Here is a 17,894-nt window from a genome sequence, read left to right as displayed (position 1 = left end):
CAAGTGCATGGTTGAAGTGCATCTAAACAAGCAGCATTTTGACAGAGTCCCAAGGGACAACCCACTGGTATAACTCTGAGTGTCCCAGAAGTGGTGTGTCCGACATGGCTGTGTTTCTTATGCTGCCACAATAGTGATGGGAAGCAGGCTGCCATCATGCTGGTTCTCACCAGGGCAGGAACTAGCTGAATAACAAAAACCCCAAATTAGCACAGCCTTTCAAATATGCCGCAGAGTGATTAATGTAGTCTTTAAAGAACTGTGTTTCCACTACATGTGTGGATAGCAAATTTCAGAACTGGAAACAAAGTAGCAGATAAAGATCAATTTTTCATCCCTGTGTTAAAACTTTCTTCTCACATCTTCTCATGAAGAGCATTGTATGTGTGTTCAGTTCATAGCCACATCTTTTACATGAGAAGTTTGAGTGACAGAAAGACATACTGAAATTTGGTGCATACAGAATAAAGTAATAAACTTTATGTGGATAATTTTAAAAGGCAGACTTATAATCAGAAAGCTTCTCTCCACTTCACCTCTTCTCCATTGAACATGAGAAAACTAAAGGCAGTTGACAGAACTAATGCTCTACATGCTTTCAGGTTGATGAGACTGAATTAGAGCTCAAATAAGTGGACTCAAGCATTTTAATATGAATTGAAGATCATAATGGAAAAGAGTTTGAAAGTTTAAATGCAGTGACCGTAAGGGACTGTAGAATGAATTGAAACCACAAGTAGGTTTTCCTGGAAAAAAAAAAACAAAACCAACAACAAAGCCAAAAAACCAAACCCAGAAAATTTCATTTATGTATGCAAATTGTTTATCAAACTAATTGCTTTTGTAACTCATTTTTATTAAAAATGAGTAAATCTTAGACTCTTCAAAGATTTGATTAGATAAGTAGCTAATGGTCTCACTTTCTATGTTAACCATTGTGGTCATGTTAATCATTGCATTTCTTCAATTTTCTTTATCGTTCTTTCCTTTTAGAATAATGATGATTCTTAAGCTTGGTTCAGTATATTCTTCTTTTGTCTCTTCCTTTTGCCTTCTGTCCCTTCATTATTCTTTACTTAAATATAATTTTTTTTACTGCTAACTTTGACTTTCTTTTCTATTGCATGGTGTATTTAATAAGATTCTTGATCATTTCAGCAGAGTGAAACCTGGTTATCTGTCTTTTATGGTCTAACTTTTTTTTAACTTTGTCTTTTCCATTCAGCTTTTATTCATATAAAATGTTCATATTCATATTCATATTCACATAAAATATTCATATTCACCTTTCAGCTGAATCACCTCTATTTTAACTTCACTTTAGTCAGAATATCTGCAGAATAGTTTTTGTTAGAAGCTCCCATTTTTCGGCTTCAAATGATAAAGTCAATCCACAAGCTCTCCTTGTCTGTACTTTGGCATCTTGATCACAAACTCTTCTGTTTCTTCCTTCATCTTGTTATTAACTGCACCAAATATTGTCTAGAAATACTGCTTACGCCTGGCAGTATTTTAACTCACTTCCATTTCAGATTTCATCTAATTTCCTCTCAGAAATACATATTCAAGTTGATACTGTCTTCTTTTATGGAGTGTACAATAACAAAAATATTATTTACTTGTTCTAAAGAACTTTCGTTTCAGAGAGATGATGGACTGATTTTATGGACAAAATTTATGAAAGCTTCCCAGGCTTCTTGTTTCTGACTATGGAAATTAGAATTACTAAGGGACATCTAAAAGAGTCAAGATTAAGCAGTCACTAAAGCAGAGGAGGAGGGTGGGAATCTTATCTTTTATAAACTAGTGGTAAAACAGTATCTCTTCTTTATTCCTGAACTCTGATCTCATGCAGTGGAAGTCTATCTTCTGAACAGTGGTCAGAGCAGTCTTTTGGGCTTTGGACTCTGTTTCATATGACCAAGTTACAGTCCTCTCAAGTGGGACTAGGGAAAGAAAAAAAAAAAAAAGAGGTCTGACTGGCCTGCACCAACTGAGCTCTACTCTCTGAAATGAGAAAACACAAATTAGCTCTGATAAAAATGCTCCTTGATGTCCTAATGGCTCATTTAGTGTCTCTTGATTTCAGCTGCAGTGATGATAAAATCCAGTAATTTAAGAGTAAAGAAATGTGCATTAATGCTTACTTGTGGCCTTTCAAATGTAGTTTGATATTTTCTTCCTGGAGAGAGTTGTAATAGTGCTTTATGCTTTTGTAGTCAATGCCTTATTTTCTGTCACTTGACAGAATTACTCTTAAGTAAGACAACCAACCAACTACAATATTGTATCCAAGATGAGAGGTACAAATGACCTTTTGTAAATGTTTGTGCATGGATCCTACTTCAGTGCGGTTGATAAATGCACTTAAAATTGAGTGAAACACCAGCCACTGAAGGGAATGCACTTGCAGTTTTATAAATGGCTAAAATAATTCAAGCAGTGATGATGATGCACTTATAATACTGCCTGGCTTCCTACTACTGTCTAAATGTGAACTGATGTGACATTAAAGCCTGCCTAGTTCTTAACTCCACTGTGGAAAGCTTTTCTTTTAAAACATTTTAATTTAAAATGTCCTCTGGCCTTATGATCACTTTGCAGGAACTCTTAGCATGGGTATGTCCTAGCCAGGACCAGCCTGTGTGCTGCTAGCCCACTCAGAAAACTGGTGAAGGCTTTTGGAAGTAGGACACATCAGCCTGCAAAACCTCGTAGTTTGTTAGGTATTTTAAAGGCCAAGACTTCTTGTTATTAGTTCATCTCTGGCATATGTATTCTTGGGTTTCTGCCTTAGCCTCACCACTGTAATGTAGATATACATGGCTTGGATACCAGACAAACTGTGAGATATACATCTGTTAAAATCAACAGGAAGATAATAGAGCCTTAGCTGATTTCCACCTTATTAACAAATTTAGCTTTCATATTTATTTGAAATGAGGAGAGTTTTTTTTACAGCTCTGTGCAGGTGACAAGTTGAGGTGTACATACACGTATAGATACAACCTATATAGCTGTAGCCTACATAGTGTATACAAGAAGTATCTGACTAACCAAGGAACAACTGATGGGTCTTCTATGCCTTGATTCAGCACCTTTCCTGAAAGTATAAAAACACTTGAGATGTGAGTGCTTTGTACACTTTTTTTCTTACTGCTTTTTCTATGTACATTACAACTAGAGTATGAAGAGAATCCAAAATGTTTTAGGAAGTACAGTTATCCTAAATATCGGGAGCATCAAAAAATCTTGTCCTAAATGATAATTAAATAGTTTTGTTTTTTTTTTTATGAAAGTCTAAAAATCAAATCCTTTACAGATAATGTACTTCTCAGTTCAGTGTTGAAACTTAGCTGCTGCAGTAAGGAATATATCACACACTCACACGATTTGAGAGGTGCCAAGGCCACCAAAAGAGGACTGAAACAGGTGAGACTGAAATAATCCTGAACTGACTAACAATAATATGAATGCTTTTGCAGTTTGTGACATGGAGAAAGACAAACATAATGTAAGTTATAGAAACAGTGCCCAGTTTCAGAATTCGATGGCCATTTGTTGCACTCTGCTTGGGAATTAAGTAATAGATCAGAATAAGCTCTGGAGCAATACATTTAAAACATCATGGCAGCTACAGCTGTGCAGATTTGGCATGGAGGGCTGGAGCAGGCAGGTTGTTCACCTGACCTCAGGCAGTGTCCTTCAACCATCCTTGGGCTTACAGGGTTTTGGGGTTTCTTTCTTAAACAATAAGATTAATTTAATCTTATGTAATCTATTCCAGTGACTTTACAGCCTGGTAGTTAGATTTGGTTTCAGTATGACTAAGAATTTTCTTTCTGCAAATTTGGCCTATTTTTTTTTTTTTTTTGCCTTGTTCCCAGCAGGTAGAGAGAAAGTGAACACTGTACTTTGTGGCAAACTCCCATGCAGTGGCGGACTGTGGAAAACTACATATTCACAGTCCCTACAATCTTTAGTCCCTGGTCATGTTTTCTATGTCTTGATTACTGTCATTTGAACACCTTCCGCATTCTTTCTGGTAACATGGTGCCCATAGCTAGACAAAGAAATCCAAAGATTTCTTGTTAAAGACGTAGTTCAAGATTTTCCAAGAATTTTTTTTTTTTAAAATGCTGAGTAGGAAATAAAAAGAAAGTTGCAGAAGAGAAAACAACCCCTAGTGTGGGATATAAGAAGTATGCAGTATTTAATCAAATTCTCCTTCATGCCGAATTTATGAAAAACAGCCTCTTACTTAATAATGATGAAGGGAAGATGTCTTTCCTAAATAACCACAATGCTGCATTTCATTTCTAAATGAGGTACTGAAGAAAAATGTCTAGTTTGTTTGACTTGGAGTCAGTTCCAACACATTTCTGTATTTCCCATTATTCTTCAGATCATGGGCAGACAGTTTGAATCATTAGTGACACTAACAGCTGGTCTGTGCTGAAATATGAAAATTGATGTAAAATAAGGAGGAATCAGCAAACTGAATCAGAGCAGCTTTTTAATTTTTATTACTTTTCAATGCTATAGTATGGAAAATACATAAATAATTAGGTAGAAACCTTACTTTTTAACTAAACAAATGCATCAAAGCAACCAGGGATTGAAATTGCGTCCATACATGTATGAGCCAGTAGTTCTGTGAATCATTCACTGAGAATGTGTTCCTGCAAAAACCTTTTTGCTGTTGAAGAGAGTGATGTCATTTTCTTTTCCTGTTTCTTCTCATTTTCAGTCTCACTTTACCTTGTAGAAATCTTTCATTTTAAAGACATATTAGAATTTACATAAGAATTAAGTGGCTATGTACAGAAAAATACCACTACAAAAGAATTTCAGGCATACTGACATTTGGTTTATAGAACCAAATACTTTTAAAAATTCTTAGCGCATTCTGGCATTGGAACAGATCTTGTATTTATAAAGGCCAGTGTCTTACTTGAGACTGTACATGATGTAACAGGATGCAGCCCACAGGTAAGATGTGGAACAAGAGTTCTGAATAAAAGCCAGCTAGCGGCAGAAGGAAAATGAGCCTAGAAACACTGATGATTTTTTTTTTTGTTTTTCATATTACTGAAAAACAAATACAGACATAGCATGAAGAAAGATAAACAATGCTGTGAATTGATAAAGTGATTAAAAATATTACTGTTTTGGATGGGTAAATAGATTTAGTAGACCTTTTGAAGGCTACATGAATGTTTCTATTTAATACTGAAAGGCAACCAATTCCACAGTATGAAAAAATGGTATTTATAGTGGCAAACAACTAAATACTGGAAATTTTAGAGTACCTGTTCAGATTGATTAGCACAAAGCTTAGTGTGCTTACTAATCTGAGGCCAGGAAAGCAAGAAAAAGAGTTAATCTCCTCAGAATTTACATGAGGCTTGAGGATGGGTGAAGTGGTCTGTATGGGAGGGAAGCAGGGGAGTAAGCTAAGAACAGGAGAACTAGTCCATTTAGAGTTTAGGGTAGGAAAAAGTAAGTTGTTAAAGTGGGTAAGATTTCAGATTTTCTTGATCACAAGGAGTCATGAGAATAACTTGTGTTTAAAATTGCCAGAATAGTCATTGCACCAGATTCCCATATCCAAGAAAAAGAAAAGATGCTTTGGTTTCAGGGTAATTGAGCTGGTAAAGCACACATTTCTTGTACATTTGGTTCTGCTTCTGTTGCTTCTTCCATCCCTGGTGCTTTCCATATACAAGTTTCAGGAGTGGTTACAGTGCAAGGCTTGGAGAGGCTCTGAAGATTGTGCTGCTCAGGGAAGTACATATAACCCCTTCCCAGTTTTATTTGAGAAATCTCACTGCCAGAGCAGCAGCCAATGCTGACCAAGATTTTAAGGTATTGCCAGTCTTGCATGAAGAAGTGTGTGCATCAGTGACTATCCCAGCCTAGCATCCTCTGGCACTGAATGGGTCCTCTGCTTGTTAAACAGGCTCCTGGGTGTCTCTGATTCCTTTTTTATCATTGCAGCTGTGCAAGCACTGTTTCTCTTGCTGGATTGAAAAAATCTGACCCTCTGCTTTGTTACTCATTGAAAAATCAAACCCAAAGCCTCCTTTCCTTCTGTGATGAAATGTTTACGTGTTTGTTTTTGTAGGAGATTGATTGTTTCCACTTGTTATCAAACATGCTTGCCATTAATCCCTAGATACATGTATTCCAGTCAACTGTAAAATTGTATATCAATATAATTGTAATAGTGCTCTGAAAATTGATTCTAAAATGACATGTTAGGATTCCCCACTTTACTCATTGATTTTCAGATTAAATGTGCTTAGTTTAGCAGGACTGTGCTCTTCCTTTATTTTTTTCCTACCAGTAATACAGTCTCTGTAGAGCAAGTGTGGCCACTATGTCCCTCCCTCCCTTTACGCTGCTTCATTGTCTTCATAAAAGAGTGGTGAATTAAAGCATAATACCGAGTCTTAACAAGAATGTCCCAGAAGAAGCAAAATCCAGTGCATGATTTTCTTAAATTATCCTGCAGGCTACAGAAGTATGGTGAATGCTAGTAATAATTCATGCATCTCTTGAGGCAGACTGTAATGCATATATATATAATGGAAATATAAGCAACATAGCAGGCACTGCACTTCCATGGTAGAGAGAGGTTACACTGAAAACAGTCTGCAAAACTAAAGGATTTATATGCCAGAAAATTTGCAGTAGTCAGAGGGAAGAGAAATGCTAGAAGGCTGAGTGGAAGTTGGCAAACTTTACTGCAAATTTTTAAATACTTGAATGCATACATGAGTTTGACAATCACGTGGAAGCAACCAAATTTCAACTACCAACTGTGTATTAGACAGCATGGATCACCACAAGAAATATATCATACTATTTCCACAGGTTTGCGGGCCAGGGTGACAATAAAGGTGGCTTTGCTCAGTACTGTGTTTTTTCATAGCTCTATTATCTGACAGCAGAAGGCTTTTCCACCTCTGAGTTTGAGTGGCAGCAGAGAGGGTTATCATTGCTGTGGTAGAGCAACTGTGGGCTCTGGGTCAGGGGTGCAGTTGGGTGGGTTCTGCTGGGTGACTGGCTTGGCAGGCAGACAGGGGTGCTTCTTGGCACCAACTCCATCTCCAACAGTGTCACAGAATCACAGAATGGTTTGGATTGGAAGGGGTCTTAAAGATCATCTAGTTCCAACCCCCTGCAACGGGCCTCTTTGACTAGATTAGGTTGCTCAAAGCCCCATTTAACCTGGCCTTGAAAACGGCCAGGGATGGGGCATCTACAGCTTCTCTGGGCAACCTGTTCCAACATCTCACCACTTTAATAGTGAAGACTTTTTTCCTAATATCTAATTTAAATCTACCCTCTATCAGTTTAAAGCTATTCCCCTTTACCCTGGTAGTGAGGAGAAGTGAGGAGCTGCCTTTGGGAAATACATCTCTGCTTCCCTTTATAGAAAGAGGTGGATTTGTCTCAAATATGTTCACATGTGGTTGGAAAGACAAGATTATATCAATACATTCTCAGATGTTTGTTTTGCCATGTACAAGTGTAAAGAACTGAATCAACATATTTCAATAAAAGTGTACACATAAGCATGAAAAACTGATTTTACACAAATGGGATTAGAGCATGAATTTTTCATTTCATCAGCATTTCATTTTTGCTTGCTTTAGAATGTCATAGAATCATAGAATCATAGAATAGTCAGGGTTGGAAAGGACCTAAAGATCATCTAGTTCCAACCCCCCTGCCATGGGTAGGGACACCTCACAATAAAGCATGCCATGCAAGGCTCTGTCCAACCTGGCCTTGAACACCACCAGGGATGGAGCATTCACAACCTCCCTGGGCAACCCATTCCAGTACCTCACCACCCTAACACTAAAGAATTTCTTCTTTATATCCAGTCTAAACCTCTTCTGTTTAAGTTTTAACCCATTACCCCTTGTACTGTCACTACAGTCCCTAATGAATGGTCCCTCCCCAGCATCCCTGTAGGCCCCCTTCAGATACTGGAAGGCTGCTATGAGGTCTCCACGCAGCCTTCTCTTCTCCAGGCTGAACAGCCCCAACTTTCTCAGCTTGTCTTCATATGGGAGGTGCTCCAGGCTCCTGATCATCCTCGTGGCCCTCCCCGGACTTGTTCCAACAGTTCCATGTCTTTTTTATGTTGAGGACACCAGAACTGCACACAATACTCCAGGTAATGTCTCACAAGAGCAGAGCAGAGGGGAAGGATCACCTCCTTAGACCCTTAGACCTGCTGGTCACGCTCCTTTTGATGCAGCCCAGGATACAGTTGGCTTTCTGGGCTGCAAGCACACACTGAAGCCGGCTCACGTTCATTTTGTCATCAACCAACACTCCCAAGTCCTTCTCCATAGGGCTGCTCTGAATCTCTTCTCTGCCCAACCTGTAGCTGTGCCTGGGATTGCTCCGACCCAGATGTAGGACCTTGCACTTGTCATGGTTAAACTTCATGAGGCTGGCGTAGGCCCAGCTCACAAGTGTGTCAAGGTCCCTCTGGATGGCATTCCTTCCCTCCAGCATATCAACCGAACCACACAGCTTAGTGTCATTGGCAAACTCGCTGAGGGCACACTCAATCCCACTGTCCATGTCACTGACAAAGATGTTAAACAAGACCGGCCCCAACACTGATCCCTGAGGGACACCACTCATTACTACTCATCTTTGATTTGAAGTACTGTCTTGAACTTCCTGAATATCTGTGACACCAAATTCAGTGTTTTTCCAAGCTTTGATTTCAAGCATTTTGGTATCCTTTCTTCTGGATTCCCTGCTGTTTGCCTCATGGCTTTCCTGTCCTGCACTTTTTTGGTCTGTCTGGCTCATTCATTTGCATATCAAAGAGAGTATTTAATTAGCTCCTTTTTGTGCTGTCCCTGTCCTGTTCTCTCAAGGAAAGTTTAATCTTTCTTCATCTATGTCTTTTTTAGAGATAATTTTGTAAAGTAGGTGTAAATAGGTGGTTTTGCTTCAGTAATAACAAAGTAAGACATTTTTGCATGTTTCCTTCCCATTATGGAAGAAAAGGACAATGAGTCATTGTTAAACTGTAGGCTGAAATTCAAAAAATCATTGTAAAGAAACTTCACTGGTCTCAGGTAGGAGTGTTGTTTTAATAAAGCAAACTAGCACACCTACCTTTTGTATTACATAAACTGTCACAGGGAGGATGCAAAAAATAGATATGCAAATGATCCCCCAGCATTATTACAGAACCTAAAAGACAGGATAATGTTGTTTCAGTACTCTTCCTCACTGCCTAATAGCCAGGTTCTAGTTTTAAAACAGAGTGCCCTTTGTAATAAATTTTCATCTTTAGCAAGAAGTATGTCTTTTTTTTTAATTTATTGCTGCTACAGAAGATTAGGTTTTCTACTTACTAGATTATTATTAAAGAATTTAATTTCTATTCTTAATAAGTTGGGATTCTCGAGTGCTGAACAGCTAGAAGGTTAGATCTATGTTACATAAGCTGTAATTGGCTTGCCAGTGCATGTTATTCACTTGTAATATCAGTGGATGAGTCATGTGCTTGCACAATAATTATACAATAGGTTTTTATTCCTGTCCTGAAATACAGGCCCACACTTCATTACATTTATTTACTGTAAAGTATAAATTCACAATGGCTTCATCTTCTGTATCTGTGTGCTATTTCTGTTATGTGTTTAATAATAATAATGAGAGCAATATACTACCCTTATCAACATATAGTTGTCTAAGTCAGGGTGGACTGGTCTACATGTGGTCAAGAGAGAAAAAAAAAAAAAGAAAAAAAGAATTGTCAAACTAGCACAGCAGACTTTTTGGTTTTACTTCATTGTGACAAAATTTTAAATTTTGTTACTATCTCATCTCCTGTGTCCTCCTTAGGACTGTAAGCTTAACTGAATGGTTATGTGAATGTCAATACATGCAATCCTGTAAAACAAGGAAAGTGTTTTAACATGCCTCTTGTGCTATAGATGGATGAGCAAGACAGCACCCAAACTACCAGCAGGGTAGCAGGATGGGAACAAAGTTGGTATTCTCAGAAATGCTTAGGGATGCTTAGGAACCTACTAGCTGACACTAAGTACTTTGTTTGAATTAAAAAGGAGGACAAAGCCAAACCAAGATATTTGGTGGACAAACACCCAAGCAAGAGGGTCACTGGGGCTCACATCTTGCCATGAAGTCTAGCAGAGGAAGATAATTCAGACTGAAATAGCTAAGGAGGAATCTTACTTTCAAGTATAATGTAGCATTTTATTGTGTAATTATGGGGTTTTTTTGTAACCTCTTTCCTAAACTTCAGGCTAAAAGCCTAACATAATGTCTCAATGAATAAAGTTCACTTTTTTTTTAACACTTGTGGTGTTAAGGTCAGGTAAAGCTCTCCCTGATAGTTTAAACAGATGATCAAAGCAGGGGAAGGGCTGGAGGTACAAAAATGCAAAGGATATAAAGAAATGCATATGGAATGGTAGATGAAGTGCTGCCAGAAGGAAATGAAACTTCCAGAAATAATACTAAATGCAGCCAAGAAGTCACTGTGAAATGGAAGAACTCTTGCTTGGGAGGGATTTCTTGCTGTTACTAATGGCACATGAATAGATTTAGTTACCTGCAAATACAACGAGCATTAAATAATTGCAGCTGGTTAGGTATATCCCTGTATAGACTATTTTTCACAGTGCCCTGCTTGTTGCATATGTTTCTGGTGGATTATTATCTATTCATTGATTCTTACTGCACTTAATTTTCTAATGAGTATGTAGTAAAGGTTTTCATATATACATTAGTCGATACTTTTCCTGACAGTTTTTTCAAAACTGTAAGGAGTTGCTTTTAAGATACCTCAATATAAGTCTATTATTTCAGAGAAGTGAAGTAACTAAAAGATACCTGTATATCCATTATCTGAAGGGGGACTTTGCAGTATCTGAAGGGGGCCTACAAGGATGTTGGGAAGGGACTCTTCACTAGGAACTGTAGTGATAGGACAAGTGGCAATGGGTTTAAACTTTAAACAGGGGAAGTTCAGGTTAGATATAAGGAAGACATTCTTTACTGTGAGGGTTGTGAGGCACTGAGGTGGGTTGCCTAAAAAGTGGTAAATGCTCCATCCCTGGCAGTGATCAAGGCCAGGTTGGATGGAGCCTTGGGTGACATGGCTTAGTGCAAGGTGTCCCTGCCCATGGTATAGGGGTGGAAACAGATGATCATGATTTTAAGGTCCTTTCCAACCCCAGCTATTCTATGATTCTGTGATTCTATGATACTGAAAAATAAGAGGAGTATACCCTGCTAGCCACAAGCAGAATCTGATTCTGGACCCTGAAGCTTTTCCAGTGACTTTTGACTTCAGATGTTATAGGCTTCTTGCTCTCTTGCTTCATGGGGATTTTAGGTCACTGTTTTCTCAACAATTGCTTGTGTGCTTACAGAAAGCAAGTAAATATTATAAAATGTCTCATAGTCACCCAAAGTTGTTTCTAGACAACAGCTGTCTGTTTTCTTAGTCTTCGAAAAATTAACATGGTAAAAATTCAAAAAGATCTCACCTTTAAGTAACTCTCTGAAGGAGAATTATTGCAGTTCACAAATACTGTGTGTAGTCAAATACAGCAGTAAAAAGACGGATGGGGGGCTTAAATGGAGTATTAGTACTAATTATCGTTTCTTCTTTTATTAACTTCTTACATGTCATTGTCCAAATCTGTATCTTCTGCTGGGTCTGTTTAACTGAACTCTGCATTTATATAATGTTTCATTCTGTAATGGCAGTTCTAGGAGATCATGCAATGCAAATTCTGAGTCAGGCCCCAGACCTTGCCCTTGTAAAAGAGTTACAGTAGCGCACCTGTAGCTTTGAGGCCAACCCAGAAGTCTGCATTCTATCCCTTGTTGCCATTTCTATGCAGAACAGCATACAACATGTTCAAATACACCACTTCAGAACAATACCTTGACACAGAAATGTATTTTCTTTCTTAATGTTTTTATCATGGTAAGGTTCCAGAAGATAACACTGAATATGAAGGTTGATGTTTTGTTTGTTTTTACAAGATTGAACAGATGTAAACATGAAGAGGGAAAGAAAACCAGATTTGCAGGATCTTCAGAAGTCATAAATACTGCTGAAGCCACACCTGGTCAGCACATTTACAAAATCAAGTTATTATGTGTCATCTATGCAAACTAAACATAGCATTTACTTAAGAAGAAATAAAAAAAAATAGATTTAGTTTGAATGAAACTATGTTTCTTTAACTACAGACTTTCAAATTTCTACTGATGTGGAAGAAAAAGAAACTCTTTCAGCCCATTATACTTGAGGGATAATTTGAAACTAGTAAAGTTTTACATCATCTGTTTCTCTTGAATAATTCAGATTTGTGTGTGCCTAGCACAGTTCTTTTGTCAAATAAATATATAAATGAATGAATGAATTAATGAATAAGGAAGGAAGGAAGGAAGGAGGGAGGGAAGGAGGGAAGGAAGGAGGGAAGGAGGGAAGGAGGGAAGGAGGGAAGGAAGGAGGGAAGGAAGGAAGGAAGGAAGGAAGGAAGGAAGGAAGGAAGGAAGGAAGGAAGGAAGGAAGGAAGGAAGGAAGGAAGGAAGGAAGGAAGGAAGGAAGGAAGGAAGGAAGGAAGGAAGGAAGGAAGGAAGGAAGGAAGGAAGGAAGGAAGGAAGGAAGGAAGGAAGGGAAAGGGAGTTCAGTATGAGAGTGAAGAAGCAGTTCCGAAAGGATACCTACTTTTATCTGAGAGTAATTCAGATTCTCTGAAAACTCCAAAATCTTTCAACTGAATGTGCTTATAAGCTTGGGCTTCTTACCTAGTTGCTACTTTATCTCCAGTTATTCATCTAACTGGAAATCAGAGGTAACCTGAATTACAAAAGAGTTGTTTCCCATTCTTTAGGGGGCACTCCAGGGTCCTGGTCATGTTTAAATTTGATTGTTTTCTAGCTCATTTTTTAAAAGCTTTTGCCAGTATGGTTTATTTACTGTAATTAATAACTCTGAATGCAATTTTGCCTGTCACTTTTTTGTTGTAGGATTGTGGAAAAGGGTTACTACAGTGAACGAGATGCTGCTGACGCTGTTAAACAAATCCTGGAGGCAGTTGCTGTGAGTATTATTTAGCATCATATGCTCAGCAGCTATTTTCCTAGTTTTTCATTGGCAATGGCTCAATACATACTCATGTGGGAAAGAAGCAGAGTTCTTTGGCACTTTGAAGGGCAAAAAGTGAATCTGGATAGGAATTAGCAATGCATTTAAGTCATCTGTTAAAGTGGAGTGCATGCTCTGCCCAAACTAAAAAGCTGTGGAGTTCAGCACTGATTTCTTTAGCCACAAAAGTGATTTGAAATTGTTGTCAGTTGTGTAGTCTCTAGGTTATTTTTTGTGGAGTATATCACAGTAAGTCATATGGAACAAGAGTGCGCTAGTTTTCCTTTCAACTGAAGTGGAGCATAGATGGCCAAACTGTTTTTTTTTTTTGGTTGGTTTTTTTTTGTGTAAAGAGTTACAAGAAGCTGAGTCAGGCTCCTGCAGAATACTGACAAGAAAATAGTATGCTACATTTGCAGTTGTTCCTTGAAGGTGATGCATCACAGGTTTTGCCACTGCAGGAGCATTTATACAAACAAGGCCTATTGCAAGGAAGGGCGGACTACTGTGAAAGTGGACAGAGTATGCTACATGTCTTATCAAAAATCAATTCTCACTGCTTTTTAAATTGCAGATACATACACAGAATGACAGTAGATACTGAGAGATCAAAGTTTAGTGCCAGTAGCTTGTGTAGTTCCCAATATACCTTCTTCCTCTATATTTCATGTGGTTTTCACACCATTGAATTTTGTACAACGATTTCACATTCTATCACTTAGAGAAAGGTATAAAAATTTTTGAGACAAGAAGATAAAGTCTTCTAGTAGCTACATACAGTATTTCTGTCTATTACGTGTACTTCTCAGTCGCTTGTAGCTCTTCCATCCAATTTCCCACCAGATGTTCCCCAAACCACTAATCAGATACTAGGAAGGTACTTAAGAAACTTGTCAAATGTCTAGTCCTTATGCTGGCACTGATCATGTCCAGAGCAGAAGACAGCAGACATGTTGGATAAGAAAGAACTGTCTAGTTGGGACGCTTGGAGCATTTCAAACAAAACAGTAACATAGAGACAATTTTACTTTGTGAAACTAAGACATTAGTAAGACCTAAGGAGGGAGAGATGCTAAAGATTTTGCCTTCTGCTTTGCCTGGCAGTCTGTCTTCAGAATCAGCAGGACATGCATTTTTGTTTTTATCCAGTAGCACTGTATGGTTGTCTGCAGCAGATATTTTGGGTGAAGCGGACTGGTAGCAGAAAGATGGCAAAGATCTTGGAGCAGACATACATACTTAGAGGTGTACAAATAGTGCAGATGCAATGTGATTGACTGACTCTATTTCTAGACTATCATATTTTCAAACAAAAAACAACTGTTGATCATGTGGAAAAAAAGAGAGGTCAGCCTGAAGAGCTCTTCCAAAGGGTGAGAGTGGTAAGGCAGGATCTGTATGGATAATCCACAGAGATACATTATCAGAAGAACTGTATTCAGGAAAGGACTGTTGACCTCTGACCTCTGTCGAAGATACCTAAAAGTGGGAAAAAGAAAATGCAGTTACAATAGTAATGCAGTTATTCAGAAGAAACAAACCGACTCAGGCGTATTTACCTGGTATGGTAATGGAATGCCCCATTGTGAAAAAAACCTATAAATCATGGTTTGGTATCATTTGCAAGCTTTTTCACACTAAATACAGTGTAAGAATTGGTGTTCACAGGAGTAACCAGACCTACTGCAAGACCACCATGTTCAGTTCCAGACTTTCTAAATGATCTTACTGAGTCGCTCTCATCCCAAGTAATCTAAATTATGTATTCAAGTTTAGTGTATAGCATAACGCATTTGTATCAACTTCATAGAACTGGATCAGATTACTATTTTATGAGCAATTTTTTCTTTGAATCAAAGTGCCCCAGTTAAGATGGCTCTACATTATTTATGATTCTTTTGCATAAAATTATTATGAAGTTTTGCTGTAAGATGTTTCAGAAGGTGTTTCAGTTCTTTATTTTAAAATCCAGGAACCAGATGAAGATCTTCATCCTCTATGAATTGTAATAGCTTTGTTGAAATAAATGAACAGAGATATATGAAAGCTAAAAAGCTGACATTCAAGGCCAGGTTGGACAGAACCTTGGGTGACATCATCTAGGGCAAAGCACCCTTGCCCATGGCAGGGGGGGTGAAATTAGAGGATCTTAAGGTCCTTTCCAACCCAAATCATTCTATGATTCTGTGATTTATATGAGCATGCAATAATTTGGATTTTTATAGATCCTCCTACCAGATCCCTAGCTAAATGGACTGTACTAACTTTTGCTCTCATAGCTGATACCGAACATCAAAGCAAAAGCTGGAGTGGCTGTGGAGGTGGCAGCTCCCAACTTGGGATCCTTGCAGCTCAGCTAAAATACTGTGATGGATTGAAGCTGTAAACTTGGCAGAATGGCATTTGTGAGCATAACAGGAGTTACTGTTAGAAACTGGAAAATACTTCTGCAGCAGAGTAATCTTTCCAAAATGAAAGAAAATATATATATTGATGATTCTTAAAACCAAATAATTGTACAATCCCCTTAATAGACCATGCCAATGAATACCCTTCTGGCATCAGACAGAACTTCTGCCTACTGCAAGTTTTATGAATTTCTCTTAGCAAAAGAAGTATTCAGCCTCTTTTTACTGAACTCTCTTGAACTAGTCTACCTACTTATTTTATAAACCCCTTGTTAAGGGCTACTAATGTAGTAGTGGATCTGTCCTCCCAGTGGATCACTGACATACAGAGGCTTGTCTTCATTTAGCAAAGGGTTTTTTCAAGATGCTTCTAAAGGATTTAATCAAAAGTGTAAAGTGGGACTTTAGAAGCACCAAAGCATTTTTCTTAACTCAGTCTGAAATTGTTTAAACAAATGGACTATTAAAAAAAAATCTTTCAAAGTTCTGAAAAACAAAACAAAACAAAACAACAAGAAAAACCCCACCAACGAAAACCAAACCAACAATGACAAAAAAACACATAAGAAAACCCCACAAACAAAAAAGCACACACAATAAGGCCACTCCTATAAAGCTTCTATCTTGATCTATCTGTTTTCTGTAATGTCTGAGTACTGTAAGCTTAGCTGTAAAAAGGCTTGCCAAGAATTAAGCAAGTGGTTAGAATAACACGCAAGAAATTAATATTAAACTTTCAGGCCACAAACCAGCATAAATATATCAGACATTTGTCCTCCCAAGAACAAAGAAAATAACAAAACCAGTATTGTTCCGAAGACTTCTGCATTCATTTTGCCCTTCTCCATCATTTTTCTTTCTGCTCATTACATCTGTGTTCCCAGTGCATGGATGTATTTGCCCTTAGTGGGAACAAATTACCTTTTTTAATCTCTTCTACACCTTTGCCTTTTCCATTATTCTTCTATTGTTCTTCAAGCTGGGAGATAGCTTCATTCATAAAATGAAAGGCTTAAACAAAACTAGGGCAAGCCAATGTTCATCTCTTCAGCTCTTTTGCTGTGCTATTCAGAACAGGTATGGAGCTTCTGTTGCTACCCAATATATAACAGGGTAAATTTCATTCCCGAGAGAGACTGCATTTGCAACCTCTCTTAACACATTGTTGTCCTTCCTCTCAGTTGTATACAGTATTGGTTTCTTACGTGCTTATTTTTGCAGCAGTTTTCCTATTTTGTGTAATTAATGGATTTCCACACATGAATGTCCCAAGGCCAGTCTTCACTGCCTGACTTTCAGTAAGCTATTGATGATATGAAATTCAAATAAACCTTGAAATACTGGCCATAAAAGACACACACTTTTTCTGTAAGAGACATCTACTTTTTAGTTGGCCCAACTTAAGAAAATTACACTAAATTTTAAATTTCTTTTAATGTGTATCTTCAAAATCTTATACTTGTCACTAAAAACAAACTGTGTTCCTTCCTGCCTACTCTGCATTAGTGTCAGTGATAGGTTTCTGCTTGAGAGTTAAATTACTTTTTTCATTATATTTAAATTTGAAATTATTTTTAACAGTTTACTTTTTGTAATTATAGTAGTTACTAGATATCATCTACACAGAGTTTTGAACTCACTTAGCAGTCTCTAAGTTTATTTCCCATAATATTTTATAATAGGTTGCTTTCTTATGACTGGCCATCATCTTGTCCTGATAGGAAAATATTCCTTAAGGCATACGTGGGAACCCCTGTGTTTTCATTTCCATTTTCTATTTCAATTTTCTACCACCTCAAGCTTCATTGTATGCCTGCACTTCTATTCAGTTTCTTGTCAGCTTTAATTCACGGCATGCTGAACTCTCAGCTGTGATGACAAAGACTGAGGGAGCTTAGTCAGTTGCAGGTTTGAGAGAGAAAATTTAGATTAAAGGTTTCTATTCATTTCAGTGAACCTTTATCAGTCTGATAATGAGCAGTATGATTGTGGGTAAGGACCTACTGCAAATGTGCATCTTGCAAGTGTATTTTACAGACCTTGAGGCATTGGTGTGCCTAACAGTTAGAGCTTAGAGCAAATGAGGTAATTGGACTGGCTGAGATCCAAGAGAATTGATTAAAATATTTGGAGGTTTTGGCATTCAAAGAAAAGCAGACATTAGACAAAAATTAAGAAAAGGCTTCATTTTCTTTCTATATAATTGTCGTGGTTTAAAGTCCACACACTCCTTTGTTTCCCTCCCCCCCACCTTCCCACTCCCAGAGGGATGGGGAGGAGAGCCAGAGGAATACAACTCCCAC

The 17,894-nt window shown here is 37.9% G+C and overlaps 1 protein-coding gene across 1 annotated transcript in view; it reads left to right on the top strand.

Moving 5' to 3' along the window:
- CAMK4 (calcium/calmodulin dependent protein kinase IV) overlaps positions 1–17,894 on the top strand; it is a 144,527-nt gene that overhangs the window by 71,900 nt on the left and 54,733 nt on the right. The window contains exon 5 of the mRNA XM_005142063.3: positions 13,066–13,138. Within this exon, the coding sequence (XP_005142120.1) occupies positions 13,066–13,138 (73 nt within the window). The remainder of the gene's footprint in view (positions 1–13,065; positions 13,139–17,894) is intronic.

The sequence above is a fragment of the Melopsittacus undulatus genome, chromosome Z (genome assembly GCF_012275295.1).
Source record: "Melopsittacus undulatus isolate bMelUnd1 chromosome Z, bMelUnd1.mat.Z, whole genome shotgun sequence".
NCBI classification, from domain to species: domain Eukaryota; kingdom Metazoa; phylum Chordata; class Aves; order Psittaciformes; family Psittaculidae; genus Melopsittacus; species Melopsittacus undulatus.
This window is presented reverse-complemented; position numbering and strand designations above follow the sequence as displayed.